The sequence below is a fragment of the Eucyclogobius newberryi genome, unplaced genomic scaffold, assembly GCF_026437365.1.
Source record: "Eucyclogobius newberryi isolate DKJ021-1_F unplaced genomic scaffold, fEucNew1.0.hap1 SCAF_11, whole genome shotgun sequence".
Lineage (NCBI taxonomy): Eukaryota > Metazoa > Chordata > Actinopteri > Gobiiformes > Gobiidae > Eucyclogobius > Eucyclogobius newberryi.
This window is the reverse complement of record NW_027315735.1, coordinates 33,120,387-33,138,783: the sequence shown is the minus strand read 5'-3', so window position 1 is coordinate 33,138,783 and position 18,397 is coordinate 33,120,387. Positions and strand designations below refer to the sequence as shown.

Below are 18,397 nucleotides of genomic sequence, written 5' to 3'. Positions count from 1 at the left end.
GAAGAAGAAGAAGAAGAAGAAGAAGAAGAAGAAGAAGAAGAAGAAGAAGAAGAAGAAGAAGAAGAAGAAGAAGAAGAAGAAGAAGAAGAAGAAGAAGAAGAAGAAGAAGAAGAAGAAGAAGAAGAAGAAGAAGAAGAAGAAGAAGAAGAAGAAGAAGAAGAAGAAGAAGAAGAAGAAGAAGAAGAAGAAGAAGAAGGAGAAGAAGACAGGTTTTGTGTCAAATCAGCAGAGTCGTCCAGTCCATGATTCCTCTTAGAAAAATAAAATATAAAAGTACAATGTGTGGTTTCCTCGTTAGTTTGATTCCTATGCAACAGCAGCAGCGCGTCGTGTGCGCACTGCAAAAAACAACCACCGTCCAACGTCGGTCTGAATTCAGGAAAACTATCTCGTTTTGAGCCCTTTATACTCTTTTTCCTCTACATATTCCAACCTTTTTTCTTTCTGGTTTCTCAATATTTTTGGTCTATTTTGAAGTGCATATAACTCGCTTGTATGTTCCGCAGTATGGCATTACGTTTGCCCAGTCCCGGGTGCAAAAAAAGGGACGGATCGTAACCCGACGCTTAATGGAAGAGGATTGTCTTTGAACCCTGTTGAAAGTCAAGATGGGTCTGGCCCCGCCCACTGACCTCGCCCGTCACTACGGAGACGCCACCAGGCACAGTTACGGGTCAGATCTGTGGAGACGGACACGCGCTCGAGGTATTTTTGAGCGATACAAATGCGCGTTCTTGAGTACCGTATTTTCCGGACTATAAGTGGCACCCTTTTTTCGTAGTTTTGGCCGGTGTGCGACTTATACTTATATTTATTCTTATATACTTATATGTGATATTATTTATTTTCACACTTGCAACCGCATTTCATACTCCAGTGCAACTTATATACGTTTTTTTCATCTGTATTATGCATTTTTTGGCTGGCGCGACTTATACTCCAGAGCGACTTATACTCTGGAAAATACGGTAAGCGCGGATCGTTCCGAGCAGCGAAGCGGTGACGTCTGCGTGTGGCTCTGAAAGTTACGTAGTGCAACTTCAAAGTCAAATAAAACTGGGAATGACACGACTTGGAGAATAATTTCTGCGCTTTGTATCGGGAATTATCGATAAGACATTTTAATATTAAGGCTTCAACTCACGATTCTTTTAGTAGTCGACAAGTCAAGTTATATTTTTGGATGGGTCGAGAAGTCAAATGATTATTTCTATTGCACATTGAGACTTTCAACAAGATAAAGGTTGAAATATGATGGCGGAAGGCGTTTTTTTGTGTGAATTATTGAGGAAAATCAGAAACAGTTCATTCTTTTTGGGCATTTTGCTTTCATAATGCCACTGTCTGATACAAAGAGCTCTTTCCGTGTGTGTTTTAGAGTTCGAATAGTTAGATTCGTTTTTATAGTTTTAATGAATTCATCGTGTAAAACTCTCGACCTCCAGCCTAAAAAAAAGAGAACGATCGAAACGACTCAAATAAAGAGAAAACGTCCTGAATCCGAGTGCTAGTCTCTAACCTAACGTGGCCGTGTCGGGGGTTTTTTTTTGCAGCGCGCCTCGCTTTTTTTCGGGGTCAGGAGGTGGTGACGTCGGACGTTTTCCTAATCACGCTGGCCCTCATCTCGTGGGCGTGTCCCGGGGGGCCGGCGGGCATTGCCAGGGCGCCGGGGGGAAAGGCGGGAGTCCATGGGTCGGTGTGGTAGCTGATGAGCGGCTGCGGGTCGCGGGTGCTCGTCACGCGGAAGTTCTGCTTGTTGGCGTTGACGAACGTGGACATGCCGGGCAGCGAGCAGGACGGGACCCGGAGGACGGACGAGGCGTACTGCGGCCTGAGGAGGGCGCCGGCGAGCTGCGGCGAGAGGAAGGACGTGGGCTGAGGAAGGAAAAAAAGTGCAGAACGACTGGTGTGAGCGGAGATTTTGTCGTTTATTTCGATCGTACGAGCAAATAAAGGTTGAAATGTGGTGAAAGAAGACTTCTAGATGGAGAATATTTACAAATGATGTGTATTAATAATTAGAATCAGACTTTCGTTTGCCTTTTTTGACGATTTTGAGTTCATAATGCCACAGTCCTTGTTTGAAAAAGGTCTGTATAGTCACGACAACGACTATGACGATCAGACTACGAGCGTTTTTCACCGTTGCCTAGTTACACGTAATGGATGCAGCCCCGACAAAACATCATATTTTAGTATTGATTATGCGGATTTGGTACTTTATTCTTTCTTTTAGACAGGTGAATACCTCCTTTACTGGTGCAAAAGGGATGTCGAGATCATTCGGTTGATCGATAATCATGATTATTCGGGTTGCAATATAATCGTAAAGAGCCAGAACATAATAATCGTGACAATTTTAGAAGCGAAATTAAGTATTTTCATTTCTATCGATCGTCCAAAAAGTAGAACTAAAAGTGAATGAGCTTTTTCTCTGGCTGTTTTTGTCACATTTGGTTTGATTTTGTCGTTGTCGAGTTCAGTTTTGTAACTGCGGTCACAAACTCGAGGAACAGTGAGTGACACGTCAGACAATTAGAAGGAAAGAAAATGAACAGATTTTACCGTCTCAAAAATCGTGAATAATCGTTAAATCCAGATGTTTTTTCTCACAATAATCGTAACTCTAATAAAGTGCAGAACGACTGGTGTGAGCAGCTGCCACTTTATCACCGCCGTCACATCAAGTGCATAAAACGTGAGATTTTGTCGTTTATTTCGATCGTACGAGCAAATAAAGGTTGAAATGTGGTGAACGAAGACTTCTAGATGGAGAATATTTACGAATAACGTGTATTAATAATTAAAATCAGACTTTCGTTTGCCTTTTTTGACGATTTTGAGTTCATAATGCCACAGTCCTTGTTTGAAAAAGGTCTGTATAGTCACGACAACGACTATGACGATCAGACTACGCACGTTTTTTATCGTTGCCTAGTTACACGTAATGGATGCAGCCCCGACAAAACATCATATTTTAGTATCGGCTTTCAGGAGTGTAATATGTTCTGTATCGAAGTGCGTTTAGCGTCGTCTTATCCGTTTTAGTTAAATTCATTAAATGCATTATTCTGTTATGGATTATGCGGATTTGGTACTTTATTCTTTCTTTTAGACAGGTGAATACCTCCTTTACTGGTGCAAAAGGGATGTCGAGATCATTCGGTTGATCGATAATCGTGATTATTCGGGTTGCAATAAAATCGTAAAGAGCCAGAACATAACAGAACAATTTTAGAAGCGAAATTAAGTATTTTCATTTCTATCGATCGTCCAAAAAGTGAATACGCTTTTTTTTTTGGCTGTTTTTGTCACATTTGGTTTGATTTTGTCTTTCAGAGTTCAGTTTTGTAACTGCGGTCACAAACTCGAGGAACAGTGAGTGACACGTCAGACAATTAGAAGGAAAGAAAATGAACAGATTTCACCATCTCAAAAATCGTGAATAATCGTTAAATCCAGATGTTTTTTCTCACAATAATCATAACTCTAAAATGTTATATCATTCCTATAGTACAATAAATATCATTTGGTCGGATGATAGAGTCGTCTTTAGTTGACCAAGAACGTATTTGACCCGAGTTACGATCGATAACTTGGTCTAAAACTGTTACATATCCAATAAACTCTTCAAGTTCTCTTTGCACATAATAAACGGTTGGATTGTAAGAACTGGCGTGACTCTTGACGCCGTGACCTTTGACCCAGTCCACGACAACATCATTCAGACCGACTCCGCCTGGACAAACACTGGAAACTAAAAGTGTCGTCGTTTTAGTGTAAATAAACATCCCTTTCGTGGTCATTCCTCGCTCCGCCGGCGCGTCATCGCATTAACGCCGCTCGACTATCTCCACGGAGACACGTGAGGCCGAGATACAGGTCGGATCTGTGGCGGGCGTAGAGAGGTCACGCCGCACACCTTTACATACGCCATCACACGTTATGCGTCGAGAGCAGAGATATCGACCCGCGCGGTTTTCTCTTCATGAGGATCGTTTAGAATAGCAGGACCGATAACGATATTTCCGTTTATTATGTCGTTTAAACGCGATACGGCCTCGTTTCGCCGCGAACCCCTCAACGAGAGAAGCGCGGTCCGGTCGTGTGTGCGAAAGTGTAGTGTCGAGTGTCTGTTTGTTTTGTGACTTTGACGCGTCGTTTCCTCGTTCTGCCAAGCGCGTCGAGAATGACACGCACGCTCTGCAAATAAACTAAACCCCGGCGCGTTGGCGAAGAGCGCGTTATCGTGAGGTTGCGCGCGAGCCGCCGTACTCGACTGAAGCGCGAGGCTGAGTCAGAGCGTCTTTCCCCTTCTCCGTTTGTCTAGATGACGGCGATGTGCTGCAGTTAATGTTTGACTCTGTTTCCTGGTACGGCCCTCCCCCTTTTCTCAGTGACTCGCGGCGCTACAGGAAGCGAGGAACGCGCTTCAAAAGTCTGATTCAGCGACAGGGGAAACGGGCTCAGACGTGTCCGATAATGGCACTGTTTCTGCGACTCACCGGGGCTTTGTCGGCCTCCTCCGTGTCGCTCTCCGTGTCGCTGCCTGTAACGGACACAACATGAAGTTAGAGCGGTTTGGACTGACAGAGCACGGAGGGAATGATGAGGCAGCAAGGGTGTCACACGGGGATCCTGGGGCGGTTAGAATGAAGCAGGGCTAAAGCAGGACTGAAGCAGGGCTAAAGCAGGACTAAACCAGGTCTAAACCAGGACTAAAACAGGACTAAAACAGGACTTAAGCAGGACTAAAGCAGGGATAAAGCAGGACTGAAGCAGGACTGAAGCAGGACTGAAGCAGGACTGAAGCAGGACTGAAGCAGGACTGAAGCAGGACTAAACCAGGTCTAAACCAGGACTAAAACAGGACTTAAGCAGGACTAAAGCAGGACTGAAGCAGGACTGAAGCAGGACTGAAGCAGGACTGAAGCAGGACTAAACCAGGACTAAACCAGGACTAAACCAGGTCTAAAACAGGACTTAAGCAGGACTAAAGAAGGACTAAACCAGGACTAAATCAGGACTAAAGCAGGACTAAAGCAGGACTAAAGCAGGAATAAACCAGGACTACACCAGGACTAAAGCAGGACTAAACCAGGACTAAACCAGGACTAAACCAAGACTAAACCAGGACTAAACCAGGACTAAACCAGGACTAAACCAGGACTAAACCAGGACTACAGCAGGACTACAGCAGGACTACAGCAGGACTACAGCAGGACTAAAGCAGGACTAAAGCAGGAATAAACCAGGACTACACCAGGACTACACCAGGACTAAAGCAGGACTAAACCAGGACTAAACCAAGACTAAACCAAGACTAAACCAGGACTAAACCAGGACTAAACCAGGGCTAAACCAGGACTAAACCAGGGCTAAACCAGGGCTAAACCAGGACTAAAACAGGACTAAACCAGGTCTACACCATGGCAAAGCCTTGAATAAACCGGGACCAAAACAGAATGCTTTGCTAAAGTTTTGAGCCAGTCTCTTAATGTTGAATCAAGGTCACTGGTTTAGATGTTTTCATTCACAGTTTTGGGGGGAAAGTCCACAATAGTTGTGCAAAAGGGCTGGGAATCACAGGGCCCCTCACAGACCCACCAATAACACCATTTTGTGACAGTGAGAATGTTATGTGCAATCTTTTATCTATTTTGTAACAGCCAAATACATTTTAGCAACAGTATTTCTTTGTTAAACCAGTTTCTGCACAAAATCTATGTGAAATACACACATTTTATCCATCAAAGCAGGGACTGGGTTCAAAAACCTGCCACTTTAAGCTTGTATCTTAACGTATTTTCAACACGCAATAATCAGTTTTAACGCTTTTGTGAAATAATGAATTCCCCATAATTCATTTTGACAACTTAAGCTAATAAAGAGGACAGTGAACTTTTTGCCAGATTTAATTGCATGTAGCACCACCAAGTAATTACGCAGATATGAACCATAAACCAGGACAAAACAACTGCATTTTCACATTTAAAAAGGCAAATTTAACCTCTGAAACGATGGCCTCCTGCTGCTACGGCTACAAAATACACTCCCCCCCCCCCCCCCCCCCCCCCCAACGCTCGGGCTGGTGTCGCGTGATTGTTTTCAGGAAGATTTGCATTTTGTTCTTCATCTGAGCTGGAATGGAATGTGGCGGGGCAAGAAACGTGGAGGAGCGAAGATTAGAACGCAATGTAACTGCAGCGATTTGACGTTTTATGAAAGAAATGCGGACGTCAGTAAAAGTAGTAGCAATGAGCAGTATTATTAGTTTGAATTTGTTGTTTTGCTTTGCTGGATCACTGCCTGTCCAGCACTATAAATGATGTGTTTTGTTAATACATTTGATTTTGAAGTACCGTATTTTCTGGACTATAAGTTGCACCTTTTTTCATAGTTTTGGCCGGGGTGCGACTTATACTTATATACTCCGGAGCGACTTATATGTGATATTATTTGTTATTTTCACACTTCCAATCGCATTTCATACTCCAGTGCGACTTATATGTGTTTTTTTTCTTCTCTATTATGCATTTTTTGGCTAGTGTGACTTATACTCCGGAAAATACGGTTTGATAATAACAACAGCCGTAGTATTAGCTGTGGCGCGTCCTCGTTGCAGTGTTTGTGTGGTTGTCGTGGCAGTAAAAGCAGAGGTAAGTTCACAGTCACGAAACAACAGAGAGACGAGGAGTGGAGCCGCCAAACCGGACCGGCCGGAGGAGCGGGTTTAGATTGAAGTTCGATTTACAGGTTTGAGAAGGATGCGCAGCACAACGAATCTGGGTTACCGGATTTTTAAACCGTGAAAGAAAGGAAAGGACGATTTAATTCGAGAGTGAAAGGCTTACCCGCGGCTCGTAACCAGTTTGTCTGCGTTACGTCACGAGTACTGTTCACGTTCATACTTTTTTACAATGTTTTCAGACAATAAAGTGAAGCAGAGAGGAGCGCCGTTGTATAAAAGAAGAGCTGGTATTGCACCTCACAGTACAAGAGCGTATTCAAACGCAATTTAAAACTAATGCACCCTATTTTCCGGAGTATAAGTCGCCATAAAATGCATAAAAGAGAAGAAAAAAACATATATAAGTCACACTGGAGTATAAGTCGCATTTTTGGGGACATTTATTTGATAAAATCCAAGACCAAGAACAGATATTTCATCTGTAAATGCAGTTTAAAATAATAACAGATGAGAGAACAGGGTGAATAGGTGTACGTATGCTAACGCCAACACCTTCAGCTACATGACGTATGCTAACGCTAACACCTTCAGCTACATGACGTATGCTAACGCTAACACCTTCAGCTACATGACGTATGCTAACGCTAACACCTTCAGCTACATGACGTATGCTAACGCTAACACCTTCAGCTACATGAGGCACAGACAGAACTGTGGTAAGTGTCTGGTATGTTCACGTAACATATGAACAGTTATTCAGATAACTATAGCATAAAGAACATGCTAACAAGTTTATCAAAGCATCAGTTTTACCCCAAATCACTAAATCCATTGAATTCTTCTTCCTCTGTGTCACTTCTAAACAACTCCACAAACTCCGGAGGTAGAGGAAGAGCTGATAGGAGCCTAGAGCGCCCTCCTGCGGTTTTCATGTCAAATGCGGTTGCCAGTGTGAAAATAACGAATAATATCAGATACAAGTCGCTCCGGAGTATAAGTTGCACCCCAGCCAAACTATGAAAAAAGGTGTGACTTATAGTCCGGAAAATACGGTATGTCGTGTGAATGGGGGTTTTAAAGATATGTGCCCAAAATGAGGTCAGTGTGGGTGAAAAACGGGGTCGGACGTCGCTGCGGACACGCGGGGAAGGCGCAAGCGAGTCCGGGCTTTAGTCAAACTGTACATATTTGACTTTCTTTTCTCCTGTGATGAGTCTGGGGGCGTGTTATGTGAACGCGGTGATGCACGAGTGACCGAGATGAGCCGCGATGTAGCTACAGTCGTGGCGGCAGACGCGAGACAAGATCCAGTCCAGGTTTACGTTCTGGTTTGGTCCCAGCAATATCAGCCTTGGCGTCCGGAAACTGTACAAATCAGCCTCTTTTTTTAAATAATCCTGCACTGACCGTATGAGGAGACGGGCGAGATCTGCAGCGGGTAAGAGTGGGACGAGGAAACCGTCTGCTCCTCCGAGTTTTCCGTCGTCACTTCCACCGTCTGACACACGAACGGCAACTGCTCCGACGACACCATGTGCTCCTCGGCCGCGTTCTGCAGCGCTGCGCACACGGAACGTAAGTTAAATAACGGCTAAAGGATATGAATTCAGCCGAGGAGAGCGGATGGGCACATTCTTCCAACCGGCACTGGCATAATGCGGAAATTTCAACTTGATTTTGCGACAATGGAACAGGTTTTACACCAATTTCTTTACTAGATTTTGAAATTGGCAACAGAATATAGTCTTTTTTTAATTTAAAAACGTGTTCTCACATCAAAACCATTCTAAAATTATTCTGGGAAGGTCCAATTTTGTATTTATATGATTTATTTCATTATCAATCCTTCTAGTTTGTGCTTAGCAACTGAACCGCACAATTTGTGTGATACATTTAGCGGTTTGCGGTTTTGAAACCCTGGATCCCGCTCTAAACATCGGCTTACATGTGTCACCTTCAGCACTGTCGGTCTCTTCTGAGGACTCCTGCTTGACTCTGGTCAGGTCTGGTTTGGTGTAATCGACGGGGCCGTCCTCTGATCTGAACGGCGCTGACCTCACCTGCCAATCAGAGAGAATATCATTTGAACTCTTACATTTGGATGAATTTTCCAGGTAAAAAGCTCCATGTAACTTTTCTCGTGGCGCGTCTCGTCACCTAAAGTGTTTCACAGTATGGCATTCAATGTATCCGTCACCATGGAGACAAGCAGGGGCCTCCTACAGGTCAAGCACAGGTCTGATCTGTGGAGAGGCGAGGGTGTATTGGCCTTATAAAACACTGATAATGCTAAAATCCAAGAGAAACATTTTAATGCTTTACTGGCCGAGCATTAACATTTTCATGGACAAAAGCAGGCAGTGGACACCAGAAAAGTTACAAAGTGTGCCTTTAAGTGACAAGGAAACTTACGACTGTAACTACGGTTCTATTTCCTCCCTGACAACCAGAGGGCGGAGCTGAGAGCACTGAACATTCACTGCACATGTACGAAGGGAATAGTCAATGTTTTCAGCGCGCCCTCTAGTGGTCAGGGAGGAAAGAGAACTAAACATTAAAAACGTGCCAAGGGAAAAAAACATACTTTGCTTTTTTTTATCCTCAATTCTTTGTCGATTCTCTTCTTTCCTGAAACACATAAACACATTGCTGTAGTAACCATAGTAACATCGAAAGCAGATGTCTTTATACTGAACTAGGGGCGCATTAGACTGTAAAGATCTGCATTAGACTGTAAAGATCTGTATTAGACTGTAAAGATCTGTATTAGACTGTAAAGATCTGCATTAGACTGTAAAGATCTGCATTAGACTGTAAAGATCTGCATTAGACTGTAAAGATCTGCATTAGACTGTAAAGATCTGCATTAGACTGTAAAGATCTGTATAAGACTGTAAAGATCTCCATTAGACTGTAAAGATATGTATTAGACTGTAAAGATATGTATTAGACTGTAAAGATCTGTATTAGACTGTAAAGATCTGCATTAGACTGTAAAGATCTGTATAAGACTGTAAAGATCTGCATTAGACTGTAAAGATCTGCATTAGACTGTAAAGATATGTATTAGACTGTAAAGATCTGTATTAGACTGTAAAGATCTGCATTAGACTGTAAAGATCTGCATTAGACTGTAAAGATCTGTATAAGACTGTAAAGATCTCCATTAGACTGTAAAGATCTGCATTAGACTGTAAAGACTGTAAAGACTGTAAAGACTGTAAAGATATGTATTAGACTGTAAAGATCTGCATTAGACTGTAAAGATCTGCATCTGTATTAGACTGTAAAGATCTGCATTAGACTGTAAAGATCTGCATTAGACTGTAAAGATCTGTATTAAACGGTAAAGATCTGTATTAAACGGTAAAGATCTGCATTAGACTGTAAAGATCTGCATTAGACTGTAAAGATCTGTATTAGACTGTAAAGATCTACATTAGACTGTAAAGATCTACATATCGTTTCGTAGTAAATGGTGCAAGACGAGATAATTAAAAGTGAAAAAGGAAAAAAGACGGTGTAAACCTCCAAGTAAAAGAACAATATGATATTTCTGCACTTTTTGGATAGTTTTACAGTCACTTTTTGTATTCACCTGACACGTTTAAACACATCTCTGTTAGACTGATATAACATCCTCTGCATCTCGTCACCACAACGACACTCGACCGCCTTTGTCTCACCTTTCCTCATGCTTCGCTCCGTCGACGACAGCATTTTATAAACTCTAAAGGCGTTGGTTCCCTTCTTGATGCTCTTGTCCTTCACCTCCTCGATGTCCGGTAAACTGTTCATGGCGCATCGGAAATTTGCCTTCCACGTCTTTGGGTCGGGACGATCCAGCCCGGGCCGGAATTTACCTGAACGGAAGAACGAGAGAGACGAGCGGTCAACGGGCGGACAACGAGCGGTCAACGGGCGGACAACGAGCGGTCAACGGGCGGACAACGAGCGGTCAACGGGCGGTCAACGGGCAGCAGTGTTGTGCGTCCATCGTTCTGTGCCTTTGTGGTTTTTGTCGTAATAATTGAGATTGTATGTATTTATTAGACAGGAGGATTGCACGTTAAAGATATTGCACAGTGACAGACCAGACAAGCAGAGGAAAGTGACTTTTATAACTCTATATGTTTTTGAAAGAAATAAACAAACAGAAAATCTACATAACTCCATATCTACATAACTCCATATATATATATATATATATATATATATATATATATATATATATATATATATATATATATATACATATATATATATATATATACATATATATATATATATATATACATACATACATTACATACATACATACATACAATACAAAAATGGAACGAGACAAGAGAGCAAGATAAATAAAATTAAAATAAGAAAAAAATAAATATTAATAAGAAAAAGAAGAAAAATATAAAGAAGAAAAAGAAGAAAAATATGAATAAGAAAAAGAAGAAAAATATAAAGAAGAAAAAGAAGAAAAATATGAATAAGAAAAAGAAGATTAAGAATAATAAGAAGAAAAATAGGAAGATAAAGGAAAAAGAGAAGAAGAAAATAAAGATGAAGAAAAAATAATGACAAATAATGACAATTAAAATGAAGGCACAATGAGCCCAATAGTCAAGTCCCATTTAGTCCTGTCCAAGTGTCTTAATCTTGTGGTTTAAGGCCTTTTCACGTGTGTTTGAAGAATGTCACCACCTCCTGATCCTCTTCATCATTTGTGCCGACTCATGTTTGAACATTACTTTATAAAGACACTAAGCTCACTCTGCCGGGCTCGTTGTGGCATGAACGGCACACTCTTCGCACACCGCCACTCGCAAATGCTATTGATTTTTTAATGTACAACTCATGCATTATGAGTGGAACGACAGTAAAACAACAGCCTCGCCTGGGACGTGTCATTCCTGCAGTACAACTCAGTCATAAACACATTCTGTTAATGCCGTTTATCATCATAACACGGCCATAAGTGCCACGTGTTTTGTAACTCTGGCTGTTTGTTAAATGTGAAAGGAGCCCAGCGATTGCAGAGAAATGAACCAAAAACGAGGACAAAACATCTGGATTTGATTTGAAAAACATATCGCAGAGATAGAAGCCGTCTGTTAAACGAGTCCAAGCTCATTGTGTCGACAGTATAATGACACGTACAGCGCACTGAAGCTATCCCAGTGTTTCATGAGCAATTACACAATCACAGAGTATTTAAATGACTCAAGCTCAGTTCCTTGAAGTGTATTTAGAGTACAAGTATGCAAGTGCGTAGGCGTTCAGGACAGTGCCTGAGCCTAAACTTTCATTTTCAAGTGCAACAGTCGGGTTTGTGCAGAGCCTTTTCTTTCTGATGCGATGTGAAAGTGTCGTTTCTGCAGAAATAAAACCGAACTTAACAGGAAAGGAAAGTGAAACTGTGAGGTTCTGCAAAACTGTTTTTTTCCCTCCATGTAATTGTGTTATTGTGTGTGTGTGTGTATGTGTATCTGTGTGTCTGTGTATATGTATGTGTCTGTGTGTGTGTGTGTGTGTTTTATCCCAACAAACTGCAAATATTTACTTCAAAGTCCTCTTACAGCTACAAAATCACACATCTACTCATGACTGTCCTTTGACCTGAAAACCCTGTAGTTTAGAGCTTTGCAAACATGTTCTGAAATGCGCCTGATACTTGTATTAGTTTAGAAAGTTCATATTTCACTCTCAAATGTTCACAAAGTGCACGGTGAACAGCAACACTTTCACTATCAATGTTTTAGTTTTTTTGTTTCTTTGACCTGGGACATATTATATCATATGGTGCATATTAATACACCTTTATGTAAATGTGCCAGTGTTAGCTGTAGTTTAGCTAGTTTCCAGCTGTAGTCCAGGTGTCAGATGCCATGTTCAAAACTAGCATTTCTTTATTCATATTTTTTTTTAAATGAAACAAAAAACACAAAACAAAAAGAGGAAAATAAATAAATATATTTTAAAAAATATATTTTAATGCATTTTTTGTCCACCATTAAGCGATATTTACTTCCTGATTATTTGCTTTTGTGCCAGTTTTGCCACTGATCACTACATGGAGCAACAACACAAAACACTTCTACTCTTGTCGAGGAACTTTTCCCTCTGTTTTTCACTCGAGCGCTTGTGAAAAACACCACTTTGTCTTGTCTGGAGGCTAACATGCTAACGTATGGAACAGTACCGGCCTTTACCCTATCCCTGCAGTGAACTGGTACCAGTGCGGAGAACTGGTACCTGTGCAGAGAACCGCAACCCTGGGGAGAAGCGGTATCCGTGCGGAGAAGCGGTATCTGTGTAGAGAACCGTAGCCGTGTGGAGAACCGTAGCCGTGTGGAGTGTGGAGAACCGTACCCGTGTGGAGAACCGTACCTGTGTGAATGGCCCATCTCATGAACAGAGGAGCGTCTTTCTCCAAATCCCAGCCGTGACGAGCCGCGTGCATCCACGGGATCTGGAATATTCGCTTCTCCTGCAAAAAATAAGACAAATCAAAACCTGAAGACAAGTTCTTCGCCCCTGCACGGTCATTTGTCCTCTGCATCTGACCTCTGCAACCTGAGCGTGTTGGTTTTAACGTTCCGTGTAGAGGAGGAAGGGGCTGTAACTGTCAACTCAAACACTAATGTAAGTGCGTTTTATACTGCTTTTTACTGTATCTTTCATAACTCTCGTGCTCCTCTTCCTCACAGGCTCAATACCACGCGATGAAGTTTGTTTTTCATCGTCTTTTAATGAATATTGTACAGTTGCAGTCTTTTTAAACATGCGTGTCCAAACCCCGAAGCCGTGTGTGACCTTCTGACAGCTCAGGCTTCACTGTGATTGGTTAACCCCGGCTGTCAATCACCAACGAGAGGAGTGAGCGGGTAAAAAGGTGCGACAGCTGGATTAAAACGTAACGAGATGACAATTTCACCAAAGTGGCTCATCGTCACGGGGATGTGAACAGGTTTGTATTCTCAGTGCAAAGTTGCCCTTGCCCCGCCCTGAAGCGAGCGGTGCAGCCTTTATTCACCGCCCGAAATGCACAAATAACGCAACATAAAAGGGTTTTTAATCGTCCGCATCAGGCTTTTAGATAGACCTGTCTTCCCGTATTTTGGACGGGGTATTTTAAAATGTGCATTTTCGAGAGCAGGGACGGCCATTTTATTAATAAATCTTAGGGGAAAAAAGGAATATAATCATTAAATCAGGCCGAGAAGCATTCGACAATAGTCCGCCATTACAGCTTACTGTTTACAAGTGAAAATTTGCATGCTGAGCGCCGATTGGTCGACGAAATATGTGTGCTTGGCTCCGATTGGCTGCAGAGATGGGGTGTTTTCAAATCCCATCTAAAAGCCTGGTCCGCATTAAGGCATTGGAGAAACAAACTGCCCTGCATTTCAGAACAGCCCTAATAAACAGGCCATTAAATCAGTCACGCACAAGGCAAAGATGAATAATGATTGACTAATGATTTTATTGATTTGTTTTTTTTTTGTTAAATACTGACTTTATTGACCCATCTGAGTCCAGGAATCTGACAGGAGTCGATCTGTTCTTCGAGCCACGGCCTCATCCTCATCCGCTCCACTGGCATCGTGTCCTGGACAGAGACAAAACACCAAACGCGTCTTAAAATAGGATCACGCGTACATGATTGTGTGCGTATGATGCTTATGCGACGGCGGCGTCCGAGCGCAAACGGACGGATGACTTGTTTTTTCGGAGATGAAATGAGTCGATATGTACATTTTATTCCCCGGCAAATAAGCGGCAGACTTTCACCGACGGCGTGATAACGTGAGACGATGGTGGACTTGGCAGCGGCTCGGTGGTTAGCGCTCTTCACCTGCTGCGCGCACGTCATGTGTCTTTTACCCCGAAAGAGGCGCGGCGCTGTCAGGTTTCACTTCCTCACGCTGGGTCGGAGTGAAAATGACTCTAACGTGCGGCGACGCGGAAAAGACAAACAACTCGACGAGATTTTTTTTTTAAAGATTATGCATTAAGAGATTTAGTGGAAGGAAAGAGAGAACAAATAGGAACCGTATTTTCCATAGTATAAGTCGCACCGGTGTATAAGTCGCACCAGCCAAAAAATGCATAATAGAGAAGAAAAAAACATATATAAGTCGCACTGGAGTATGAAATGCAGTTGCAAGTGTGAAAGTAACAAATAATATCGCATACAAGTCGCTCCGGAGTAGTATATAAGTATAAACATAAGTATAAGTCACACCCCGACCAAAACTATGAAAAAAGGTGCCATTTATAGTCCGGAAAATACGGTAACTTGTGGCAGATTCCCCAACTCATTTGAAAACGTACTGCATTCATAGTTTTGGTAAATAACCTGTACTTGTATTTTCTCTTTGATTGACTTTCGTGAACTGTGTGTTTTGATGACGTTTTGAGTGAGTGAAAAGTATTATTAATGCTACGAAATGATAAAAAAAAAAACGCCTAAAAAATCAGATTCTCAAGCGCGACACGGGACGTCTCTCCAAAAGCCACTCAGAAAACAAACAAAAAACGCTTTGACAGATTTTGCAAAGCAGCAGCTCGTTTTGAAATGCCGTCTGCGGCCGTAAAGATAAGCTCGTGGTGAAGTAGTAAAACATGGCCGACCTTTGTTTTGCGATAACGCTCGGGCTGCGTTCAGGGCAAACACTCAGGACTCATTCACGTAATAGAGTGCAGTAGAGTGAAGCCGGTACACATATGTATTCGTGTTTCCGTGAATACAGGAGCGTTTGGGGCGGTGGGAGAGGAACTGCAGCAGAAACGGCTCCTTCACTATCTAAATATTTGTGTTACTTTTGCCCGAGAAGGAGATTTTATCCCAGAGTATGCCGTTTATTTACTGCAGTAGACACGGGGCGATATTCAAATGTGCAGTCGCGCTTGTCATGGCCAGAATAACTGCGATTGACATTAAAATGGCTGTCGGCGACTTACAAAAGACACAAAATACTTTCTTATTGTGATGAGAAGCTCTTTTCAGCACAATCTGGTGATAAAATGCAGATTATATAAATATGGTTGTATCAAATGTGGCACGAACAATTAACGTCTTTATGTAACTCCTTAATTGTAGGCGACGCGTGACAAACTGAAGAATAAGCAAGAATAATCACAATAGAATCGAAATTGCAACTCGAATGGATTAAAAAGCTGCAGTTTTTTGACGTACCGCGCTGTATTGTCGTGTATTCTGCACAAAAACTGCTGACACTGTAGTTTAGACCAGTTCAAAACGCATAATGAGTGATTATTTTATCAGTTCGTCCGCTTAAAGGCCTATTTCAGTCGATTCGCTAATTCCCCTGGACGTGTCGAAAATGTAAAACCCATATTTTCTCGAAACACGGTTCATTTCGTACTGTTTTTGATGTTTTTGATGCGTTTTTTTGCGCTGCTGCTGCTGCTGCTGCAGGAAAAACGTCCACGGCTTTGCAAGCGTCTCAGCTGAAAAAGACACAAGATATGAATTCACTGGAGCGGGATTCAAACCGGCAAACTCCTGGTTACGTGACGGCAAAGCAAACGTAACTACTTCCGACGCGATTAATCAGCGACACGCACACAAAACGCAAACAACCACCACTTTTCCCTGTTTTCAATCCGCACTACCGTATTTTCCGGACTATAAGTGGCACCTTTTTTCATCGTTTTGGTCGGGGTGTGACTTATACTTATATTTATACTTATATACTTATACTCCGGAGCGACTTATATGTGATATTTGTTATTTTCACACTTGCAACCGCATTTCATACTCCAGTGCAACTTATATATGTATTTTTCTTCTCTATTATGCATATTTGGCGACTTATACTCCAGAAAATACGGTATTTCTACTTCTACAAACATGCATTACGCTGTAGTCTGCATAATGTTGTTAAAAAAAAGCTGCGGCGGATGAGAAACCGCCCGTGCGATCGCATTGACTGGACGAAATGTGGAGGATGAAGCCGTCCGACGATGACGCCACGACACTTCCCCCGCGACGTGCCGGTTTCGTAAAGCGGTCGGGTCCCTTCGCCCGGCGCCCGACGTTCGACCGAGGCCCGATTTCGTCTTAAAGGTGAAAGGTCGGGGGAAGCGGCCGACGAGGGAGGAAAAACACAACATGCAAAGGGAGAACAGCGGGACTGACTGACATAAAGAATATGCAAAGTGTTTACAGCGACGTTCCACAGCACATCAAGTACTTTTGAACGGTAAAAACAGCCGGGACTGAAATAAACGCAAGATTAGAGACGTTTAATGCGACATCGGACCCTGCACTTGCATTGTTATACAGTCATAATGCTTTATACTTCTACTTTTTTCAGAGGTTTGTTAAGATTTACTTGTAATATGCACAAAACACAAGTTATTTACGGTACAATGCGCACAGGCTACGTATGTTTTTTGTCGTTTTGAGACATGCATTTGACGACTTTATGGGTCAAAAGTGCTGCACCTCTGACTTCCAAGCACCTGCGGTAGAGCCATTGTTGTCACGGGGAAACGCAGGAATGTGACGTAACACCGCAGGACAGGTTATTGTCGGCAGTTACAGTTAATCTGTCACGGTTTATCTCTAAAAACACTTCCCTGAACAGAGCCCAAAACACACCAGCTTCCTCCACCTCATGGCAAATTCCCCTTTGACAGCAAAACCAGGAAACTGACCGAACCCAGCTCTGCAAAAACGGGCTAAAACTCACCAAAAAAGATACAAAATAATCAAAAGTGCGTTAAAACGGAAACATCTATTGCACAACTTTACGTGCTGAACGAACGCAATCGGCTCGACTTTAATTCTTACCTCGCAGTCCATTTCGTCCTCACGTAAATTCGGCAAAACGCGCAGTTCGGACGATCGCGTGTCAAAAAAAAAACAACAACCGCGGGTTCGATTCCCGACCCGAGCGCGAACTATTGCACTTTTTTTTTCCTTTTCCGGGGGGAAGAGAGGAGGGCAATGCTAGCGCTCAAAGTTCCAGCCCGCCGCCTCCCGACGACAGCCACAACAACGAAGTCAAAAGTGAAAATAAATGCGTAAAACGAGCCGAGGCGAACGCGACGGAGCCTTTACTTTCGCTTGCGCCGCCCGCGTCCGCCGTGTGGCCGCAGCAGCAGCTCTGTGACGACCATAACAAACGCGGAAATTGGTACCTGCGTTAGCTTCGGAGAGGCTAAATCCCGCTGTCACGCCGCCGATCGCGCGCCGAACTGGGACAACTTCGCTCGCGTGTAGTTTCCGAGCGTGGGAATGGAAGTGCACGGGCGTCTTTTTCCGTTTCGAGGTCCAGAGCGAAAGCAAAACAGCGGCGGCGGCGGCGGCGCGGATCCAGGGGGGGGAAGTGTGTGTGTGTGTGTGTGTGTGTGTGCGAGGCCCGCGGTGGAAATCCCCCTCCCGGCCGAGTCCCGACTGTGCCCGACCGTGTGTGTGCTCCGCGCGCGCGCCGGAAACTGCCGAGCGGCTGGCGGAGAAGCCCGAGCGCGAGGCCGAGAGGGGAGGGCGGAGCGTGCCGAGGGAACACAGCACGTAAATGGAAGAGAGGAGGGCTCACTCTGCGCCGGGTGAAAAATAAAACCTTTTTCTTTTCTTTTTTAATTTCAAATGTACAATGATATAAACAATAACATTGCAAGAGGCTTGATACAATTGCAGTTATAAAATAAAAAAAATAAGATAAGATGATC

General features: G+C 43.1%; 1 protein-coding gene across 2 annotated transcripts; it reads right to left on the bottom strand.

Moving 5' to 3' along the window:
• Window positions 1–1,573: 1,573 nt before the first annotated feature.
• On the bottom strand, window positions 1,574–18,096 carry irf2b (interferon regulatory factor 2b). 2 transcript variants are annotated; one of them, XM_072439989.1, is made up of 9 exons: window positions 17,867–18,096; window positions 14,211–14,303; window positions 13,082–13,181; window positions 10,378–10,554; window positions 9,276–9,319; window positions 8,637–8,751; window positions 8,099–8,251; window positions 4,506–4,549; window positions 1,574–1,875 (listed from the first exon to the last, which is right to left on the bottom strand). In XM_072439989.1, exons 2-9 carry the CDS (start codon window positions 14,295–14,297, stop codon window positions 1,576–1,578), a joined length of 1,020 nt encoding a protein of 339 aa, XP_072296090.1. In that variant the 5' UTR covers window positions 14,298–14,303; window positions 17,867–18,096; the 3' UTR covers window positions 1,574–1,575. The 2 variants fall into 2 exon arrangements, with proteins under 2 accessions (XP_072296090.1, XP_072296091.1); XM_072439990.1 differs by having other exon boundaries at window positions 8,646–8,751; window positions 17,867–18,095.
• Window positions 18,097–18,397: the final 301 nt, after the last annotated feature.

Bases quoted from the DNA above. Each gene is read 5' to 3' on its own strand.
- irf2b (XM_072439989.1), bottom strand. From the start codon at position 14,297: ATGCCAGTGGAGCGGATGAGGATGAGGCCGTGGCTCGAAGAACAGATC. The intron at 9,320-10,377 runs GTGAGACAAAGG...TATGTGTTTCAG, and splicing joins GGAGCGAAGCATGAGGAAAG to GAAAGAAGAGAATCGACAAA. The intron at 1,876-4,505 runs GTGAGTCGCAGA...TTCCTTCCTCAG, and splicing joins AGGAGGCCGACAAAGCCCCG to CCCACGTCCTTCCTCTCGCC.